General features: G+C 35.6%; 1 protein-coding gene across 1 annotated transcript in view; it reads right to left on the bottom strand.

Moving 5' to 3' along the window:
• Positions 1-1,345: 1,345 nt before the first annotated feature.
• LOC123548572 (serine/threonine-protein kinase Nek11-like) overlaps positions 1,346-21,749 on the bottom strand; it is a 36,281-nt gene continuing 15,877 nt past the window's right edge. Inside the window, exons 6-14 of the mRNA XM_053546156.1 lie at positions 21,050-21,128; positions 20,627-20,712; positions 19,914-20,042; positions 16,475-16,550; positions 15,942-16,056; positions 15,327-15,530; positions 11,338-11,586; positions 10,531-10,615; positions 1,346-8,611 (exon numbers count right to left, since the gene is read on the bottom strand). Coding sequence (XP_053402131.1) covers positions 8,410-8,611; positions 10,531-10,615; positions 11,338-11,586; positions 15,327-15,530; positions 15,942-16,056; positions 16,475-16,550; positions 19,914-20,042; positions 20,627-20,712; positions 21,050-21,128 — 1,225 coding nt within the window. The 3' untranslated portion in view covers positions 1,346-8,409. The remainder of the gene's footprint in view (positions 8,612-10,530; positions 10,616-11,337; positions 11,587-15,326; positions 15,531-15,941; positions 16,057-16,474; positions 16,551-19,913; positions 20,043-20,626; positions 20,713-21,049; positions 21,129-21,749) is intronic.

Below are 21,749 nucleotides of genomic sequence, written 5' to 3'. Positions count from 1 at the left end.
AAATCAGTGTATCAAAGTATGTTGTAGCATATTTTCAGTTTGTATGATAGTAGTAATGTATAAAATATTCATATGTTTTTCTATATATGTAATTGTACTATGTAATTGTTCTTTGGTTTTGTTTTTCATAATTTATGTAAATCTTGTGTATCATTGTATTGTTGAATGTTTTATCATCTGTATATTATGTACATATTCTGAGGCCCACATGGAAGATTGGGAAACCAAATGTGTAGCCTCATTAAATAAAGTCTTTACTTACTTACTTACTGCAAGATACAGGCCATGCTCCCATTCCATAATTTTCCTGTTTCTCTAGCGAGTTTAGTTGGAGAGTACTGCAAGATAATGGCCATGCTCCAATTCCAGAATTTTCCTGTTTCTTTAGCGAGTTTAGTTGGAGGATATAGCACAATACTGACCATGCTCCAATTCCAGAATTTTCCTTTTTCTCCAGCGAGTTTAGCTGGAGGGTACTGCAAGATACTGACCATGCTCCAATTCCAGAATTTTCCTTTTTCTCTAGCGAGTTTAGCTGGAGGGTACTGTAAGATACTGACCATGCTCCAATTCCAGAATTTTCCTTTTTCTCCAGCGAGTTTAGCTGGAGGGTACTGCAAGATACTGACCATGCTCCAATTCCAGAATTTTCCTTTTTCTCTAGCGAGTTTAGCTGGAGGGTACTGCAAGATACAGGCCATGCTCCAATTCCAGAATTTTCGTTTCTCTAGCGAGTTTAGTTGGAGGGTACTGCAAGATACAGGCCATGCTCCAATTCCAGAATGTTCGTTTCTCTAGCGAGTTTAGTTGGAGGGTACTGCAAGATACTGACCACTCCCATTCCAGAATGTTCGTTTTTCTAGCGAGTTTAGTTGGAGGGTACTGCAAGATACAGGCCATGCTCCAGTTCTAGAATTTTCCTGTTTCTCTATTGAGTTTAGTTGGAGGTAGACAAGCTTACTGTCGCTGAGTGGCTGCTTTTTAATTTCTGACTTTTGCAGCCACCGCGACGTTACAGTTTGACCGTCACAATATAAAACAAACTGTATACATCCGATTTGTTCGACTAAGTTGGAGGGTACCTACTGCAAGTTACTGACCATGATCCCATTCCAGAATTTTCCAGTTTTTCTAGCGAGTTTAGTTGGAGGGTACTGCAAGATATAGGCCAGTTCCCAATTCCAGAAGCTTTTCTTTTCACTAGTGATTTGCATGTAAAACGTCTATTTACAGACTAACGGATTTAGTGCAGGACTGAACGCACTAGCCCTAGTTCCATTCTATAAATGTTCCAAGTCTTTATAGAGTCAGGCCACGAAGGGCTTCAAAACAAAATTTAAGACAGTTCTCTTTGTTCAGTTTATTGCATGAGGAATACTCAGTTATGACATATCTGGTATTAAAACAGATCAAATGCATTGAAAAAGTGTTATTATGATAAATAAATAGAAAACTGACATTAAACTAAAGAAATGTTTTGTAAATCACACAAAACTGACTGAAATTTTTAGCAATGAGAAAATGTGCTGCAGGAAAAATAATGAGCTATAGAACATTTATGAACGCTAATACTTTCAGGCCCAAGAGGAGGATGAAGATCCCAAAGGCTCTGCTTGTAGCGTATAGTGGCAGGGGAATCTTTAAATATACGTGGCTGGGTCTAATTGATTAGTACTCAAATATCATTAATCTGGACGGAGGAACAGATCAAGGCATTTATGACCACACTGCAAACAGGCTTTGAAACAGCATTTTTTGTAGAAAACCAATGCTATTTATCTCTGTAGGAGGGGTTAAAACCTTCCTTACAGTAGTTGTTAGGGAGTATGCCTGCTGCAGATTTTTTAGAAGTAGAAATGAAATGGTAGCCTTTTGTGTGTTTTTGTATCAAAACTTTATTCAGTATAGGTCACTTCTCAGTTGACCTTATTTACATTTTCGTATGTTTTGAATTATTTTCACTCAATCTGGAGATATTTCCTTTGATACATGCAAGTATGAAATACATTAATACTGAATTTTTGCATTAAATCAATCAAATATCATGCTCGCATACCAGAGGTCTACCATGGTTCCCTGGTTTATCTTGGCAATAGGTCAAACTTCTGATCTATTGTCTGATGGAGGAGAATGATCAAATATTTACGAAACGAAAAATTACATAGTTTTGTAAAAAATAACAACCTTAATAATATTTCAGCTAAAAATGGAATGAAATACAGTACATTTACTTACAAAGTTATTAAACAATACAAAATTAGCTGTATCAAAGATTAAATGGTTTCCCAGAACTGATATACAGTGCATTCGAGATGCTACAAATCGCAATTTAACAAACTACCGGTATACTACGAAAAGGTGCTGTGGTCCCGGCTGCTTTCCATCTTATTTCTAAGTAACAAAGTCGCGGTTTTACGAAAATGCAATTTTACGAAAAATGCGCTCCTACGAATGTATTGTGATCCCCTTCAAGCCTGTTTTCAAATGGTTTTAGTTGCGATTTTACGAATGTATCGTCTAAGTTTTCACACCTTCCATAACGGCGTGAAAATGCTTTAGAGTGGAAAGTGTCACTGTCATTTAGCTGGGTGTAAACAGTGATTAAAGTGTGAAAACTTAGTAATTAAATTCAAAACACATATGCTGTACACTATGACACAAGTTAGTTATTCTCCTATAACTGTCCGATCGGATGGCATACAAGACACACTTGCTTCGATATCTATACGTCTCAAGGAATCACTGCGATTTTTTTTTCTCGTGCAACAATGTACCCTGTAGATGTTTTATGTACAGTGAATTAAAAGTGAAGAAAAAAACAACCCGTTCTACATTCTACATACCATCTAAGTTTAGATTCAAGTAAGATTTGTAGTAAACCCAGATGTACATATAAAATTGGTATACATGTACTCCGATACGAAAATCACATGTAAAAATATCACGAGTTACGACGTGTAGATATTAAGGTGCTGTATAGTGAAATTTCCTATGCTACGCTCGAACGAAAATGCGAATATACGAAAAAATCGGCCGGTCCCTTGGCTTTTCGTAGGATCACGATTGTACTGTATATGAAAACATCTGTTGTTAAAAATAAGTTAGCTCTGACTAAAGCTACATACACACTAAAGAACTGAAAATTAAACATAAAGTAGAGAGGTTGGGATTTCATGACAACTCTGGCTCTTCTACATGTAGGAAACCTGTAAAGATATGCTGAATATTATCCTGGATCTAAGGTTATAGAACAAAGTCTGAAGACCAGTCTCAAAGCTTATGTAAATGTTAACCTGTTTCTGAGTAAATAATTTAAGTTGACCAATGATAACACTGCATTCTTAGACTGGTCTCAAAAAATACCAAGGAGAATATAATTATTACTGAAATATAGAATGAAATCGTACATCTACCTCACCCCTACAAGTATGATATCTCAACCTCTCATGTTTCTAATGAAAGACAACTTATATGAGCAAACAAAAAAAATTATGGCTCAACTCTCAATGTTAAAATATATCTCCGATCACTCTGAAAATTAGCATAGCACATTATACCATATCACAGATAAGAAGCAGCAAGTATTGAAACAAACAACTGTCATCATTCCAACAGAAGGCAATCAGGGTTAATAGTATTACAGGATTGCCAGTTGATAGTTTTTGCTTTATGACTGGGTTATATTCAATACTTGTTTGTTGGGCTATTAAGTAAACACTTGAAATAAAGTAATCTGTGAAAATTTATCATTCATCAGTTCATATAATAAAATACTTATTGAATGGCTTGCAAGTCAATAGTCAAAATTATATGCCATATTTCCTTCTACAAGCCATTCAATAAAAGCCTCGATCTTTATATTGACAAGAACCAATGTGGTCGATATTGACAAATTTTAATAGATTGCCTAAAAGAAATAGCTACTTTAAATAACTTCTTTGTATTGCCATAGTGGGAATATATTTTCTCACACTTTGGTTGGTTTGTCGTTCTCCAATTACCTGCAGTTTGTTAATATGATATGCTGTCATGATTATTCACTGTATGAAAATGATACTTATGTTGCTTACTTAATGTAAACTTAAATTGGAAAATAAAATTTGAAGTGAGAATTTGTGTAAGCAGCCCACATTATTTCCTGAAAATATGTCATGAGATAGTACCTGCCATAAGCATGTGACACTGAAACTTATTTGAACAAAAAATAAAAGGAGCAACTTAGCATTGCAGCATAATCAGCAGTTCCACTGTATAACATAAACAATTTTATGGCATTCTTCTCAAAGACACATGTCATTCATTTTCTTATTTTCAGGAGTATCTAACATTATGTCCATGAAAACTACATGGAATTTTATATTTATTAGCAGTAATACTGCTGAAGTGCATTGCTGAACAACTTTAATTTAAAGAAAAAAAATCATTTTTATATTACAACAGAAAATTTCTGTAGGTACATTTTAAGTACCTAAACTGTTTTATCACAGGTTTTTTTTTTAATAATTAACAACAATTTTGTAAACAAATTAAGTCCCACTTCATAACTGTTAAATGCCTATGAGAAACATTTCTTGATCACACAGTATAAAAAAGTATAAAAGGGAATGTATTATTTCTATTGGAATGCTTAAAAATATACCGTTGAAACAGGAACATCCTGAAGCTGACCTGACTTGGGGTGATTATAAATGTAATTGTAATTAACTACTATTTAATTACATTTTGACTGTAGCTTTATAATTCATAACTGAGGTCATTTTTAACAGACATATAAAGACAGAGGGCAAATTCCTAACAGTGTTACTTCAGCTTAGCTGAGAATGTAATCCATTAAAAAATAAAATATGTCAGTAAATTATGGTAGAAAACAAGATTTTGATGCCTATAGTAACAAATACACTTAAAGCTCCAACAAAAACACATAAATATATCAAAACATAATACTTGTAGTTACAATAACAAATCAGAAACAATATTCACAATAAAATTTTGACATGTCTGTAATACCCATTTTGTACCCTACATTACCTGTTAAACATGCTCATGATACAATTTGCTACTGTACTAAAGCAATGAATATGTTACTAAGTGGGAAAATGAACAAAGCCCCCGACCCTACTACCTTGTTCAATTTGGCCAAGGTGAACAAAATCCCATACTGGACTTCAATTTTGGGAAATATCTATTCTAAGAAGATAAGCATGAAGTATGTATCTTGTTTTAAACAGAAATATTTTTTTCAATAATACAAATGGTAAATTTTCATAAATACAAGTAGTAGGGTTTTAGACAACTAAATCTGCATATTCTAGCCAAATTATTTAATCTCATTAGGTCATACAATGTTTTCAAGACGTAATGCTTGAATCACAATTTCTGTTATTTGGATGATACATCCAAAAAACAAACACATTGTACCATTATATTTTAAAGACTTACAAGTCCCTATTACCGCAAATAGGTTTTTTTTTTATACTTGTGTACAAGTTAAATATTTCATAAAATATTCAAAAGAAAATGTAACCCCCCCCCACACAAAAAAATATGTTACAGAAAAGGCGAATCAAACAGTAAGTAGAATGAAGTTTACCTTTAGCCTGCTGGCAAGTGATTCTGCCTTTGCGGCAAGTGCAGACCAAGATCAGCATGCACATCCGTGCAGGCTGATCATGGTCTGCAATGTTCACAATTTGGTCAGTAAATTTTAAGCAAACACCTCTTTTAACCCTTACTGAGCTAAATTTCTATAATGAACTTGCAATGTCCATCTTTCAATTGAGACAGTGCCATTAACTATTAAAATGAATGCTTACCAAAAAGATACTGACTGAATGGCGAACAGTGTAGATCATGATCAGCCTGCACATCTGTGCAGTCTGAACATGATCTACACTGGTCAAAAGGCAGAATCTATTTATTTGGGTTTTACGGCGCATCAACACAATAAAGGTTATATGGCGCCAAACAGGACTACAAATTTTGGTTTCACATCTCATTTACATCGAAATAAAAACATGAGGTATGGAATCAAAATTTGCATGCCTGCTGGAATCACAGAGTTACAGCAAAACCAAGTGTTAAGACCCTATTAGTCGCCTTTTACGATCATGCAAGGGTAAGGCAGTGGTTCCAATTCTTTTCACACACAGATCGTCCCAGAACTACATGGGGTGAAAGGCAGAATCAAATCAATTGTGTTCAGCATGGGAAAGGTTAACAATAAATGGTGCTGCCCAAATTGAATGACAGACCAGTCCGTTCTAGAAATTTAGCAGGGTAGTGTTTGCCCTAATTAAACTAAATATCACCTATAACTGACTGACTAAAAAACTGATGCTAATTCAGGCACATTTCAATCAGTAACAAGAGTGCCAGAATGTCACAATATACACCCGTCACACCAAATTTCTTTACTCTAGCACCTGTGTTTGCAGATGGAATTTTAATTTTGTGGTTGTTTAGTAATCATTGTAATTCTTTTGTTTTTTTATAAGTCCACAAAAAAAACTCCTTACCAGGTAGAGATACCTTAAATTACACCTAAAATTGGAAAGTAACATCTATGTTGTACCACAGAAAAGTGGTCTTGGCTTTTCCCTACGTTCAATTATAAAAAAGTTACAATATAAGTTATTTATAGTAACAACTAAGGGAAGTTAATCTTTAAAAAAAAAAAAAATCCAAAAAAAAATTGTAAGTCCACAAAAAAACCCTTACCAGGTAGAGATTGGTCAAAATACACCTCAAAATTGGATGTAACATGCATGTTGTACTACAGAAAAGTGGTCTCGATTTTTCCCTACGACTAGTAACAAAAAAGTTACAATATAAGCTATTTATAGTAACAACAAAGGGAAGTAATTCTAAAGAAGGGAACTGCGCATGACACTTCGTCTCATGATGGTATATAATTGTGCCAAGTTACATCAAAATCCCTCCATGCATGAAGAAGAAATGCTTCGGACAAAGTCATTCTTCTATCTGACATTTGATCTCTAAGTGTGACCTTGACCTTAGACCTAGGGACCTGGTTCTTGCGCATGAAATTCGGTCTTGTGGTGGTGAACATTTGTGCCAAGTTATATCAAAATTCCTCTATGCATGAAGAAGAAATGCTCTAGACAAAGTTTTCATTCTTGTATCCTTTGACCTCTAAGTGTGACCTTGACCTTAGACCTAAGGACATGGTTCTTAAGCATGACACTCCGCCTCATAGTGGTGAACATTTGTGCCAAGTTATATCAAAATCTCTCCCTGCATGAAGAAGAAATGCTCCGGACAAAGTTTTCATTCTTGTATCCTTTGACCTCTAAGTGTGACCTTGACCTTAGACCTAGGGACCTGGTTCTTGCGCACGACACTCCACCTCATGATGATGAACAATTGTGCCAACTTTCATCAAAATCCCTCCATGCACGAAGAAGATATGCTCCGGACAAAGTCATTCTTGAATTTGACCTTTGACCTCTAAGTGTGACCTTGACCTTAGACCTAGGGACCTGGTTCTTGCGCATGACACTCCGCCTCATAATGGTGAACAACTGTGCCAAGTTTGATCAAAATCCCTCCATGCATGTAAAAGATATGCTCCGGACAAAGTCTGTGGACGCCGCCCGCACGCCATTCCGCCCCCCAGGGGCGTTCCCATAATACGTCCCGTTTTTCAAACTGGCGTATAAAAAGCTAATTATATAAAATTCAATTTGTATCATGGCATATTAAAACAGGCATGTATAAAATTCATATATCAAACCAATAACAAATTAAATGCCGGACTTTCACTCAACATCTGTAAAAATAAAAAGTAAGACGGCAAGGATCATTTTGCCCATTTTTTTTTTGCTATTAAATTTATCTCATGTAAAACATGCGCATAAAAATATACAAAATACATGGATCAAATAATTTATTTATTTATTTATTTGGGTTTTACGGGGCACCAACACAGTATAGGTTATATGGCGCCAAACAGGACAACAAAAATATCATGTGCAGAAAGAAAGAAATTTCCAGATTTCTCACATTTTTCATTCAATGTTAAACAACAACTGTCCAGCTTTCAAACACTTAAAAAAAGTGGTAAATATAGGGGAAATTACTTAAAACTACGGGATCTGACAAAATAGTTTGAAAAATAGTTTTAAAAAATGAGAAAAATATTTAATGGCAAGCTTCACCAGTGTGGAAGAAAATCCAACATTCAATCTGCTACAGTCAAGAAGTTTCTGCTTAATGGTAGCTACAACAACACTATTTCCAAAATCTCAAACTAAGCAACCTGTTCAGGTAACTAAACTATAAGCCCTGATTTTCAGTACATGCACTTTTATTCTCAGTAATACACACACATTCTGAGTACACATGCACCGATTCTCAGTATAAAGACACTGTTCCAAGTTGAAATGTTCACTACAAGGATGCTGTTCCATGCTGTTCTTCTAAAAATAACAACTGGTCAACTAAGAAACAGTCACTAGGATTTTTCACAAAGTCTCGAAGTCCCTGCATAATGTCTTCCTCAGTCGCCTCATTGGCACGTTCATATCGTGCAGTTTTTAAATAATTATATGCTTTATCAAATCCTTCTGCACCTAACATTTTTTCACATTCACTTGGATCAAGTTAAGGAAATCTGACAAAAATAATATAGCTATTATGCAATGTAACAGTTTTGTTTTTGTTATTTTGAGTAATTACCCAACAATTCCACCTTTTCTTAATTGTGGAGGAACAATTAAAGAGCCCCTGCAAGGAATGTATCAGGCAAAGGTATGGAGGAAGACCACCAGTGTCATTCGGGGCATTCTTGGTTTGTTTTGTTTTTGTTGGGTTAAGGTTATATGGCAACTTTTTAGCTTTGATGGTGGAGGAAGACCTTAGATGCCCCTCCATGCATTATGTCATCACAGGCAGGTACCTGGGTAGAACCAAGCCAGCTGAATGGCTTCCTTACATGAAGAATTCATCGCCTGAAGTGAGGCTCGAACAAGCATCAATGAGAGGCAAGTGATTTTAAATCAGCACCTAACCACTTGGCCCCGGTGTTCTTGCAAAGGTTGATACATGAGTAGAACCACAAACCTTCAGGAAGCCAGCTGGATGGAATTTTTTACTGCAAGCAATGTTATGAACCCACAACAGTGAGGGACAAGTGATTCAAAATCAGTGACCTTATTCACCTAGCCACTGAACCCCTTGTCATTATTTAAGTATGGAAGATATTCTGCTGCATAACATCAGTGCCAGACTGTCACAAAATACGCCCGTCATTTAACTTGGCCTAATTCAAGGGGCATAATCCAAGTAGCCTGGGGCGATTTGGTTGGTTATCGTACTTGTCAGAGATATTATGCCCACAAATATTGTCAGAAAGTTTGGTGAAGATTGGATGAAAACTGTTCGACTTAGAGTGCAGACAATGCTAAATTCCCAGTTTTTTGAGTAATTCAAGGGCCATAATCCAGGAGTGCCTGGGGCGATTTGGCTGGTTGTTGAACTTGGCCGAGATATTATGCCCACAAACATTGTCAGCAAGTTTGGTGAAGATCGGATGAAAACTGTTCTACTTAGAGAGCCGACAACACTAAATTTGCAGTTTTTCGAGTAATCCAAGGGCCATAATCCAAGAATGCCTGTGGCAATTCGACTGGTTATTGAACCTGGCCAAGATAATAAGCCCACCAACATTGTCAGCAAGTTATGTGAAGATCAGATGAAAACTGTTTGACTTAGAGAGGGGACAAGGCAAAATTCGCTGTTTTTTCGAGTAATTCAAGGGCCATAATCCAAGAGCGCCTGGAACAATTTGGCTTGTTATCAACCTTGGCCAAGATATCATGCCCACAAACATTGTCATCACGTTTGGTGAAGATTTGATGAAAACTCTTTTACTTATAGAGCAGAAAAGCATTGGACGGCGCCCGCCCGCTGCCGCCACCACGGGTGTTCATATAATACGCCCCGCTCTTTCAGAGACGGGTGTATAAAAAGCGTTTAACAGATTCATAATGAAATCTTGGAAATAAACCTACAGCATTCTTTACATGTTTGAAGTTCCAAATTTTATACAAATCTTTTTAACAAGTACTGTCTAATGACAGCACACTTCACTATTTGAAGCCCTTCCACCTAATACTAGCTGACATACAAAAGCTTAAGCAAAAATTTTTAATGTGGAAAGTAAATAATTTTGCTCAAATTTAAACTAGAGTCAAAAACATACTTACATGCAAAACTGTTGCAAAATTTTTATGTTAAAAAGGGGACATACTTTCAATAAAATAAAAGCTTGAGTTATGTAACTTGCCACAGGAGGTTAACCCATGATGTTAAAGTCAGATTTGGCCAAGTCATGATGCTGACTACATGTGTGAAGTTTGACAGCTTTAGGCCTAGTAGTATTAGAGAAACCTGCTTACATGCAAAACTTTTGTGATGCAGACAAATGAGTGACAACAATAGCTCTACTATAAGAAAAATGTCAAACAATTTTACGAAAATATTAAAATCCTTTTTCCAAGAAAAGGATACGCCCTGAGGTTTTTTATCTTTGCCTCTCTGGCAACAGGTCCAAACGCACCAGCTTCAACATCATCTGCAAGCGTCAGTGTTCCTTCTGTAATAAATTCATCCATGGTGTAACTAAGGTATAAATTGGTAAATAACACCATTACAGAAATTTGTTTGTACACTTTAAAAAGTTCAAATCCACAATTTCATGACCCACAAAACAGCTGTCTTGGTCAAAACCTTGAAGCATCGAATTAAAAGATTTCACAGTATGTTTAATATAAATGTCATTACAGTAACTGTGAAATCATTAATATTCAAGGCGGACTAATTTTCATGGTTGAGTCAATCCACGAAATTTAATCCCAATGAACAAGTAAAATTCCCATTCAATTTATGTTCAAAAGTTGAAATCCACGAATTCATATCCCCATGAAATTGCCGTTTTGACCAAAACAACAAAATTTCATGCCCACGAGATTAAATGATTTTACAGTATCTATCATTAAAATATATTATTTGTGTAGTAGGGAAGAAATCTTATTGACTAAAGGCTCAAATATAAACTTAAATGATATCTAGGAATTATTTTTTTGCTTCAATGCACAAAGTTAAATTCCAGTGAATAAACTGTTAACATATTTTCTGTAATTCTATCTTTAATACAAAATACATGAATTCATGTCCCCAACAGAACAGTCTATTTTGCTGAATCCCCAAAATTTTATGCCAACAAATTTTAATGACTCTACAATAAACTAACAAAAGGTCCCTTATCTAAAAAAATTCAAGAGGTATAGAACTTGTCTTTCTGACCTTGACACCTACCTGTATCATTGTCTTTGTCTAAAACATACTGTAAATGACTATAAAATTCATCATCATCATCTTTTTTAGTTAATGTTCCAGATCCAAAGAGAATATCATCATCGTCATCAGTGCCACTGCCTGCAACAGCTTTCTTAGGAACGACAGTTACAGCATTTTCATCATCACCATCATCCTCATCAGATGGAGTAAAATCTTCATCAAACTGAGAGTAGTAAGTGTTGGCAAGAGCTGGAGACTCTGGAATACCTGGGAGAATACAATTAGTGATGTAAAATACGGTCACTGTGGTAAGGTATTAGATCACCAGATTTTTCACTGTAATAAGCTGGACCTTTGAATACATGTGTTTACACGAAACATAAGCTTTTGCATATTTTACCTTTATTAATTGATCTTTTATTGTTTATATACAGGTGTAAGTAATGAAAGATCAATCATAGTATTAATCAGCTTTCTATGGACATTTGTAAAGAAAATATGTAGATTTCCATTGCATACTTTAGAATCCAATATTAAAGAAATTTATAAAGATTTAGAAGAGGTTGCTCTATTAAAGCTTACGAGGGTTGACCCAGAAAATCACGATTTTTTTTTCATTATTTCGAAAATAAGCGACGTATCAAATAACTATTTCGACTGATGTTATTTCAATGTATGGCAGGACTACAGAGTTTAAAATTAAATATCTGTCACATTATTTGAGTATTTTTTAAATAATGGACGGCAGTCAGGGCTAGTTGGCGCACGCTCAGTTTTTTCGCCTTCAAAAAGAAGCGGCTTCCATTTAAATTCATGTAACTTACCTGAAATACAACCTACAGGATTAAAATTTATATCGTCATTAATGGCAACGTGTGGGGCGTAATTATGTTGCGTTTCAAGTCTTTGACTTTACTTGCATTAAAATAGTGATGACTTTTGAAAGTAACGATCGCACGCACTTTCAGAAATGGCTGCGTCAGGTAAGTTCGCGGCGTAGGAAGTATTAAAGTACTATGTTGCTCTCTCTTTGAATCACTCGCCCTACCTTCCTTAAAACGTTTATGCCATGAAAAGACAAGTGTCCTGCTAACATCTGCCTGACTTCCAGTATTTTCCATTTTTCATTTTGTTAGTGAAGGAATCACAACGTGATGTACACAATATTTTATTAATACTTCCTGCGCCACGAACTTATCTGACGCCGCCATTTCTGAAAGTGTGTGAGACTGTTACTTTCAAATTTTTGTCACTATTTAAATGTAAGTGACATGATAAGACTTAAAACACAACATAATTACGCCCCACATGCTGACATTAACAACGATATAAATTTTAATTCTGTGGGTGGTATATCGGATAAGTTACATGAATTTAAAAGGAAGCCGCTTCCTTTTGTAGGAGGAAAACAGAGCATGCACCGACTAGCACGGACTGCCGTCCATTATTTAAACAAGAGGACCATGATGGTCCTGAATCGCTCACCTGTCCCCACATGACCAAGTTTTGAACTGAGTATGACGTCGTTTTTTCTATTATTTGACATAGTGACCTAGTTTTTTAGCTCATGTGACCCAGTTTTGAACCTGACCTAGATATCATCAAGATAAAAATTCTGACCAATTTTCATGAAGATCCATTGAAAAATATGGCCTCTAGAGAGGTCACAAGGTTTTTTATTATTTGACCTACTGACCTAGTTATTGACAGCACGTGACCCAGTTTTGAATCTGACCTAGATATCATCAAGGTGAGCATTCTGACAAATTTTCATGAAGATCCATTCAAAAGTATGGCCTCTAGAGAGGTCACAAGGTTTTTCTATTTTAAGACCTACTGACCTAGTTTTTGATCGCAGTTGATCCAGTTTTGAATCTGACCTAGATATCATTAAGATGAACATTCAGACCATTTTTCATACAGATCCCATGAAAAATATGGCCTTTAGAGAGGTCACAAGGTTTTTATATTATTTGACCTACTGACCTAGTTTTTGATGGCACGTAAACCAGTTTTGAACCTGACCTAGATATCATGAAGGTGAACATTCTGACCAATTTTCATGAAGATCCTGGAGAGGTCACAAGGTTTTTTTTATTATTTGACCTACTGACCTAGTTATTGACGGCAGGTGACCCAGTTTCAAACTTGACCTAGATATCATCAAGGTGAACATTCTGACCAATTTTCATGAAGATCCATTCAAACGTATGGCCTCTAGAGAGGTCACAAGGTTTTTCTATTTTTAGACCTACTGACCTAGTTTTTGACCGCAGTTGATCCAGTTTCAAACTTGACCTAGATATCATCAAGATGAACATTCAGACCGCTGGGCTTAGGGCTTTGATATTTGGTATGCAGCATCATTAAATAGTCCTCTACAAGTCCCTTCTGGTTTATTTTTAGCAAATTTATGAAGATTTCCCTATGTACAATCAAGTAACCCCTGGGACTGGGTCAATTTGACCCTGGGGGGTCAAGTTTGAACAAATTTTGTAGAGGTTCACTAGGCAATGCTACATGTCAAATATCTAGCTCTAGGCCTTCTGGTTTATTTTTAGAAAATGTTTGAAGATATTTCTATGTACAATCAAATAACTCCATGGGGCGGGGTCATGATTTGAATAAATTTTGTAGAAGTTTACTAGGCAATGCTATACATCAAATATCTAAGATCTAAGCCTTCTGGTTTATTTCTAGAAATTTTTTGAAGATTTTCCTATGTAAAATCAAGTGACCCCTGGGGTGGGGTCAATTTTGACCTCGGGGGTCATGATTTGAACAAATTTTGTAGAGGTCCACTAGGCAATGCTACATGTTAAATATCTAAGCTCTAGGCCTTCTGGTTTATTTTTAGAATTTTTTTGAAGATTTTCCTATGTAAAATCAAGTGACCCCTGGGGCGAGTCAATTTTGACCCCTGGGGCCTAGGCCTTCTGGTTTATTTTTTAAATTTTTTTGAAGATTTTCCTATAGAAATCTACGTAAAATCAAGTGACCCCTGGGGCGGGGGTCAATTTTGTCCCCGGGGTCATGATTTGAAAAAATTTAGTAGAGGTCCACTAGGCAATGCTACATGTCAAATATCTAAGCTCTAGGGCTTCTGGTTTTTGAGAAGAAGATTTTTTATGACTTTCCTATGTAAATTCATATGACCCCTTGGGCGGGGTCAATTTTAACCCCGGGGTCATGATTTGAACAAATTTGGTAGAGGTCCACTAGGCAATGCTTCACACCAAATATCTAAGCTCTAGGGCTTCTGGTTTTTGAGAAGAAGATTTTTAAAGTTTTTCCTTTTGGTTTCCATGGCAAACAGAGTTCTGCATGGAATTCAATTCTTTGAACAATTTTTGTAGAGCTTCACCCAAGGAACATTCCTGTGAAGTTTGGATGAAATTGGCCTAGCGGTTTATGAGGAAATGTCGTTTAAAGTAAAAGTTTACGGCCGGACGCCGGACGGTGAGTGATCACAATAGCTCACACGAATCAGAGTTGGAGGACAAATGATTTGAGACACAATGTCTTTTATCAAATCGTCACGGAGAACATCCGCCCCCCAACCGGGGACTGAACTCATGACCCCACGATCCGTAGATCTGCTCCCTACTGAGCTAAGTGGGCGGACCACCAACCTTCCACAACCCAGCTGGATGACTTTCTTACATGGAAAGACTGTACACCCAAAGCTAGGTTGAAAACTATTTTCCTTCTGCCAGAATGTAGCTTTTACACTAAGGGATAAGTCTGCTTTACAAAAAACAAAGAATTAATTTTCATGTCTACTTGATTCAATACATATCTGATGCATGCAAGTGTTAGTACAAACATACACAAGTGAAAATTTTGTGCAAAGCATTCCAATTTAGACCTAGAATGAATATTCTCCCTTAATCTTTCCATGACTTCTGCCACATCATGAAAGATATTCTGTTCCTCTGAAAGTCTACTGATTTTCAGAACAACAACCTTACAAAATTATCATGACAACAGTTGTGTAATTAACTCACCATCTTTAAAATCAAGGGAAGAGAAGACTTTCTCATAGACCATTTTATCCTTTAATGGAGTAATAGGTCTATCATCATGATATTTTGCTGAACTCTTCGGTAGATATTCTTCCAATGGGGGACCGCCTGCGGTCTTCATCGGGTTATATTTGATTGTCTCTTGCTGCTCGTCTTCATCAGAACTTTTATCATCATACAATACCACTATATAGAGGGAAAATGTTTTGTCAAGAGGAAGCCTGTACACTGATGTCAAATAGTTAAAATTTGGACTGTGAAAAAAATATATTGTATGTTACAGATTAATAATCGAGACATAGTAAAAAATATGGAGGGAAAAAAAGGATGATAAAAAGTTTTGCTGGATACAAATACTTATCTGTCCTACATTTATTTTGTCAGTCAAATATGAAGTCTTGTTTAGAACTTGGAATGAACAATATCTTGTAATATGTTTTTATGACTGTCTTTTTCTTTTTTTTGACCAGAAAGGGTATCAAATGGTCAAACTATTTCTGAATACTTTAAAAAAATATCATCACACCACATCATAAAGTGCAAATCTCACAGTGAAGTTATTATCACAGAGCACAATCACAACATGCAGTGACTTACTAGGAGCAGATCTTGTGCCAAAGTCTTTGTTGGGTTGTTTGGTACCAACACCTTTCACAGTGAGCGCCGACCGCAGATCCATACCCTCGCCCGAACCACCCTGCCATGCGGGTATCTATGTAACAAGGAACTGATTGTGATTAAGGAAGTTTTCATTTTCAAACAAAAAAAAGCACAGTGTTTCCACTACCATGACAGTCTGTCAGAGGTAACTGGGTATGTAATTTTCAGTCACAGTAAAGTTGTGACTCTGACCTAATGACACTAATATCAGTGATCAACTGACTACAGGTAATTGTTTGACTGATTGCCGTAAGCTCAATTGTACTTCAAAATTGATGAGAAATTACGTTGAGTGACCTTTAATCTACTGACCAATAAAACTACCGGGGTTAAGTACTGATCACATTCTTTGACATTCTGTAGGCCAAAGGTGCAGTTTCACTTTTATTCTGAATATCTCATTTATGAATAAGCTTTCTCAATTTAAATGATAAAAATATAAATAATGAGACGGATTTAAATCAACTTACAGAAGGTTTGTTAATTGTCTGCTGAATTGCAGTTCTCCGCTGCTGATTTTCTATAAGCTGAACACGTGCTACTTCACTGCAAAATAAACATAATCATGCCTTAATTTCTGCATCGCATACTAAAAATAACACAATCTTACATGATATGATTTGTGGGGTTCAAATTCCGAACATAAAATTTTACTTGCTTGCCGGGATTTATTTTCGTGGATTGACTAAACCATGAAATCAAATCCACAAAAATTAGTTTCTAACTTGGCCTAGGAATCATCAAGATAAACATTCTTACCAAGTTTTATGAAGATAGAGTCATAAATGCAGCCCCTAGAGTGTTGACAAGCTTTTCCTTTGATTTGAATAGGTGACCTAGCTTTTTTTACCCAACATGACCCAGTTTCAAACTTGACCTAGGAATCCATAAGATAAACATTCTAGCCAAGTTTTATGAAGATAGGGTAATAAATGTTGCCTCAAGAGTGTTAACAAACTTTTCCTTTGATTTAATCATGTGACCTAGTTTTTGATCCCACATGACCAAGATTCTAACTTGACTGAGAAGTCATCAAGACAAACATTCTGACCAATTCTCTGAGTTTCAAACTTAAAATGTGGTCTCTAGAGTGTTTACAAGATTTTTCTTTGGTCTGGCCTAGCAACCTCATTTCTGACCCCACGTGACAGTTTTGAACTTGGCCTAAATTATATCAAGATAAACATTCTGACAAATTTTCATGAAGATAGGGTCATAAATGTGGCCTCTAGAGTGTTAACACGTTTTTCCTTAGATCTGACTGGGTGACCTAGTTTTTGATCTCACATGAGCCAGATTCAAACTTGACCTAAATGTCATCAAGACAAATATTCTGAGAAATTCTCATGAGTTTCAAACTTAAACTGTGGATTTTAGAGTTTTAACAAGATTTTCCTTTGATCTGGCCTACTGACCTAGTTTTTGACCCCACATGACCCAGTTTCAAACTTGGCCTAGAGATCATCAAGACATACATTCTGACCAACTTTCATAAAGACTGCTACACAACTGTGGTCTCTAGAGTGTTTACAAGGCAAATATTGATGGATGACACTCGATGGACAATGACCAGTCACAATAGCTCACCTTGAGCAAAAATACCATAATCCTTTAGTCTCTTTCTTAACCTTAAGCCTACTGAGGGCATGTGCTTCTGCCTTTACCACAAGTGTAGACCCTTGCTCTGCAATGTTTGCTATTTAGTCAATAAATTTTCAGTGAACATCCCTTTGAATAATAAATTGAATAAATACCAGTCCAATCTAGAAATTTAGCAGGGTAAAGGTTAATGGCAGCATGAAAACAGTTAAAAATAAACATGTTGTATTCTACGATTTTTGCAGTGCATTTATTTTTCAAAACCACAAACAAATTTACTTATGACAGGTAAAACATTTAAGACTAGAACATTAATGTTACATAAAGCTAGCAGCTCCTATTAGTTACATGCATTTTCTCAAATGGTATATCTCATGCAGAAGTTCATCAACATTTAATTTACTGTATTCTATGTGCAAAACTAGCATTAAAAAAAATAGCCATAATTCACACATCAGACAAAGTCAACTTGAAATCAAAAAGCAGAATTTATCAACTGGAAACACACAACATCTTAGTAATGAAACTTCAAAATAAGTTTCTTATAACTCCAGCAAGTAGTTCTTGAGAAAAAGCATGCACAAGATATGCCCATTTCCTCCTGGGAGTGAAGCTTTCTATGAAGTTTCCCTGAATATTAGCCAGGGGTTGCTTAGGAATACTCCTGACTATGATGGCGCTCTAGTTTTCATTTTCTATGAATTTAACCTGAATTCCAGCCAGTGGTTGCTGAGAAATACTCTGGATAAGGATGGCACTACAGTTTACTGATGTTTAATAATCAAAGGGCAAAAACTCAATGAAAAATCATTCGAACAGAACATAAAGATAATAATATGCACATTTCCATTTGGGAGCAAAGCTTCCTATGAAATTTTGCTGAATTCCATCCAGTGGTTGCTGTGAAATAGTCCAGACAAGAATTTTTGGATGGACAAAGCAGCAAAATATATGCTTCCTTTCTGGGAGCATAAAAACCGTACAGTTTGACCAAGGCAGACATTAAAACCCCCATTCCCTGTTTTATAAACATATCCCAATTTTCAGATAACTAAATTTCAAAACAAACAATTATCGCCTTAAAAATATTGTTTTTCGATTTGTTGTTTGTTTAATAGTTTTTATTAAATAAAATCAAAAGGAGGGGAATTTTTTCCCTCTGGTCAAACTGTGAAGGGAAGCATTGACATTGTATAGTATAATTTATAGTCCCCAAACATCTGACCTTGGGCCAACATGGCTGACTCATGACTTCTTCATATCATCTTCATGAGGTGATCATTTAACTCAAGTTTTATGAAAATCTTTCAAGGGGTTTAGGAGATACAGAGTGGACACAAAATGGAAGGCTCACATCTTTGACCTTGAGTTGTGACCTTGACCTTGAGCCGATATGGCTGACTCATAAGTTCTGCACATCGTCTTGATGAGGTGATCAATTGACCAAAGTTTCATGAAAATCCTTCATGGGGTTTAAGTTATATGGAGCAGACACAATTGTTATGGACAGATGTAAGGATGAAGACCATTCTTATAACCCCCACCACTCGTGGCCTGGGATTAACAAAACCTTTTGGCTTTATTACACTGAAAGAGGGATGTCTATTTAAAAACAGCTGAGTAAGGGGAACATCAACCTAATAACTATTTCACAAAGTTGCCCAATGACCATTCAGCAGACAGTAAAATTTCTGCAGAAACCTTCCAACTCCGATTCTTGAAGTAAAGTTGTGAGTTACTTGTGGGTCACATGTTAGTATTGGTAAGAAAATACAGGCACAATAAGATAAAAGACTGCCAGTGCAACACCAAAATAACACTGAGTTAGCATTAAGAGCTGTAACTTAAGTGATTAATACCCCCCAAAACTGCTTTGATATTGGCAGGTAACATCTTGTGACCATGACTTTTAACCTTCAACTAAGACACTGACCTTGAACTAAGTGACTTATGTACTTCACCTGGATATTTGAAATGACTTATGTTACTTTTATCAAAATCCTTCCAGCAGTTTAGAAGATATGGAGTGCATATGACATAAAGCTATTTGACCTTGACCTTATATCTAGTATCATAGATCATGCACATTTTCATCATATAATGAATCAGATGGTGAACAGCTATTATGTAGCTATTAAATGGAAAATCCATTAAATGATTATGGAGATATCCCTCTGGAAAGGAATTATGGAAGGACTTATTGACCAACTTCAATACAGCTCCCAATGTACTCTTAAAAAATTACAAGAGAAAACCAAAATGATGTTCAACAAACAAGGAAAATAGAATTACAATTAAAAAGACATAAACCTTAATCTCTTTGCCTCCCTATCTGCCTCCTTCATTTTCTTTAATCTCATTCTTTCTCTTGGTGGTAGATTCTTGAACTTTATATCATCTTCTGATTTCCTTAAATCATCTAGACGCGATTTCTCTCTTCTGCAGAGAACAAAAACTTGCACTCAAAATTTTATTTTAACAAGACTACATTGTATTCTAAATACAACGTCAAATTAAATTTAGAAGTTCATGTAGAACAATGTAGATAGTGTTATGATTTAATGGCAAGTCAATGATCATATAAAAATCAAATATGCAAGATTAGCCATAAAATTACTGCTTTCAACACAGCAAAAAACTAGTATATAAAGCACTAAAGATGCATGCTAGCGACTGATTTCGTATCTAAAAGTAGGTGTCCAAAAGTTCTAATTTACTTCATGTCTTAGATATAGAATTATATAAGTTATTACAAAGCAATTACTATTATGGTGATCAAATATGACATATTGATTACTTAGAAAACATTGTCCTATGATTTTGTAATGAGAAAATAACTCAGGACCAAAAAGCGGATAATATTTGTGTTTATTAATATTTTTACTAATATTGCTAAACCAAGTATTAATACCAGAATTAAGTCAATTCCGAGATATGCAAACAAGGCTGCTGGATGATAAAATTGCAAAATTAAAGATGACATGAATACTATATGATGTACAGTACATAAGCAAGATACTTACAGAACTTTAGCAATTTCTACGGCATCATTATTGGCATTATTACTGTCATGGCTACTATGCTTTGCTTGATACTCTTCCGACATTTTCTACAAGACCGAGAACAAAAACTGTCAATTCATTTTCTGGTCTCAGCAAAAATAGCTACTTTGCAGAAAAATTGATCTGGGGATGCAATGTAGCAGTGAATTTTAGTTCATTGTTAAGATTTCATTTCATCCACCTACGCCTTGGTGTGCTAAAAACTTTATTACACATACACAGGTCATTGCGATAAAAAATGATATTTTTTTATCTGAAGGCAGCACCTGTTGAACACCAATCAGGTCAATTTGTAAACTTGGAGTGATTCAGTCAGTGACCTCCACCACTACATTATTTAGGCTCCTTAAGCAGAGCAAGTGTACTAGTTTATTGAATACTTACAGCTATATGAGCAGAGATAAGAGGAACTTTTATCAGTTCTGTGGCTGATGGTCGTTTCTCAGGATCTTTGTTCAACATTCTGTATAGGGAAAGTAGAAATAAATAGTTTGCAGTTATTTACATATATGTAAGTATATCAAAATCTTATAATGGGCTGAAAAGTTTTCATCAACATATTGTAGATGTTAACAGGACCTATAGACATACTCTTTAGAAGGCCTTCTAAGCAACTCCTCTATCTATATATATTAGATTTGTTGTATTTTAACTTAAAGAAATAATATAAATAACCATAGCAGAACGATGTTTTAATATATTTAAACATGACAGAAAAGTTCTACACCTGTCGAATAATGTCACTATGCATTCATACTGTTTAAATATATATCAAACAAGAGGGTCATGATGACCCTGGATCGCTCACCTGAGTAATATGAGCTACATGTATCAAATGTCAAACTGATGCTAAAATATTAAGAAAGTAGGTCAGTAGGTCAAATTCATGGTCCCTGAAAGTCAGTTTTAAGATCAGTGTGCAAAACTGTACATACCACCCAAATTTCAAGGCTGTATCTTAAAAAGCAAGAAAGTAGATCAGTAGGTCAAATTCATGGTCACTGAAAGTCTGTTTTAAGATCGGTGTGCAAAACTGTACATGTCATCCAAATTTCAAGGCTGTATCTCAAAAAACAAGAAAGTA

This window comes from Mercenaria mercenaria, chromosome 6, assembly GCF_021730395.1.
Source record: "Mercenaria mercenaria strain notata chromosome 6, MADL_Memer_1, whole genome shotgun sequence".
Classification (NCBI taxonomy): Eukaryota; Metazoa; Mollusca; class Bivalvia; order Venerida; family Veneridae; genus Mercenaria; species Mercenaria mercenaria.
Note: the sequence above shows the minus strand (reverse complement) of the source record. Positions and strands in the feature narration are given on the sequence as shown.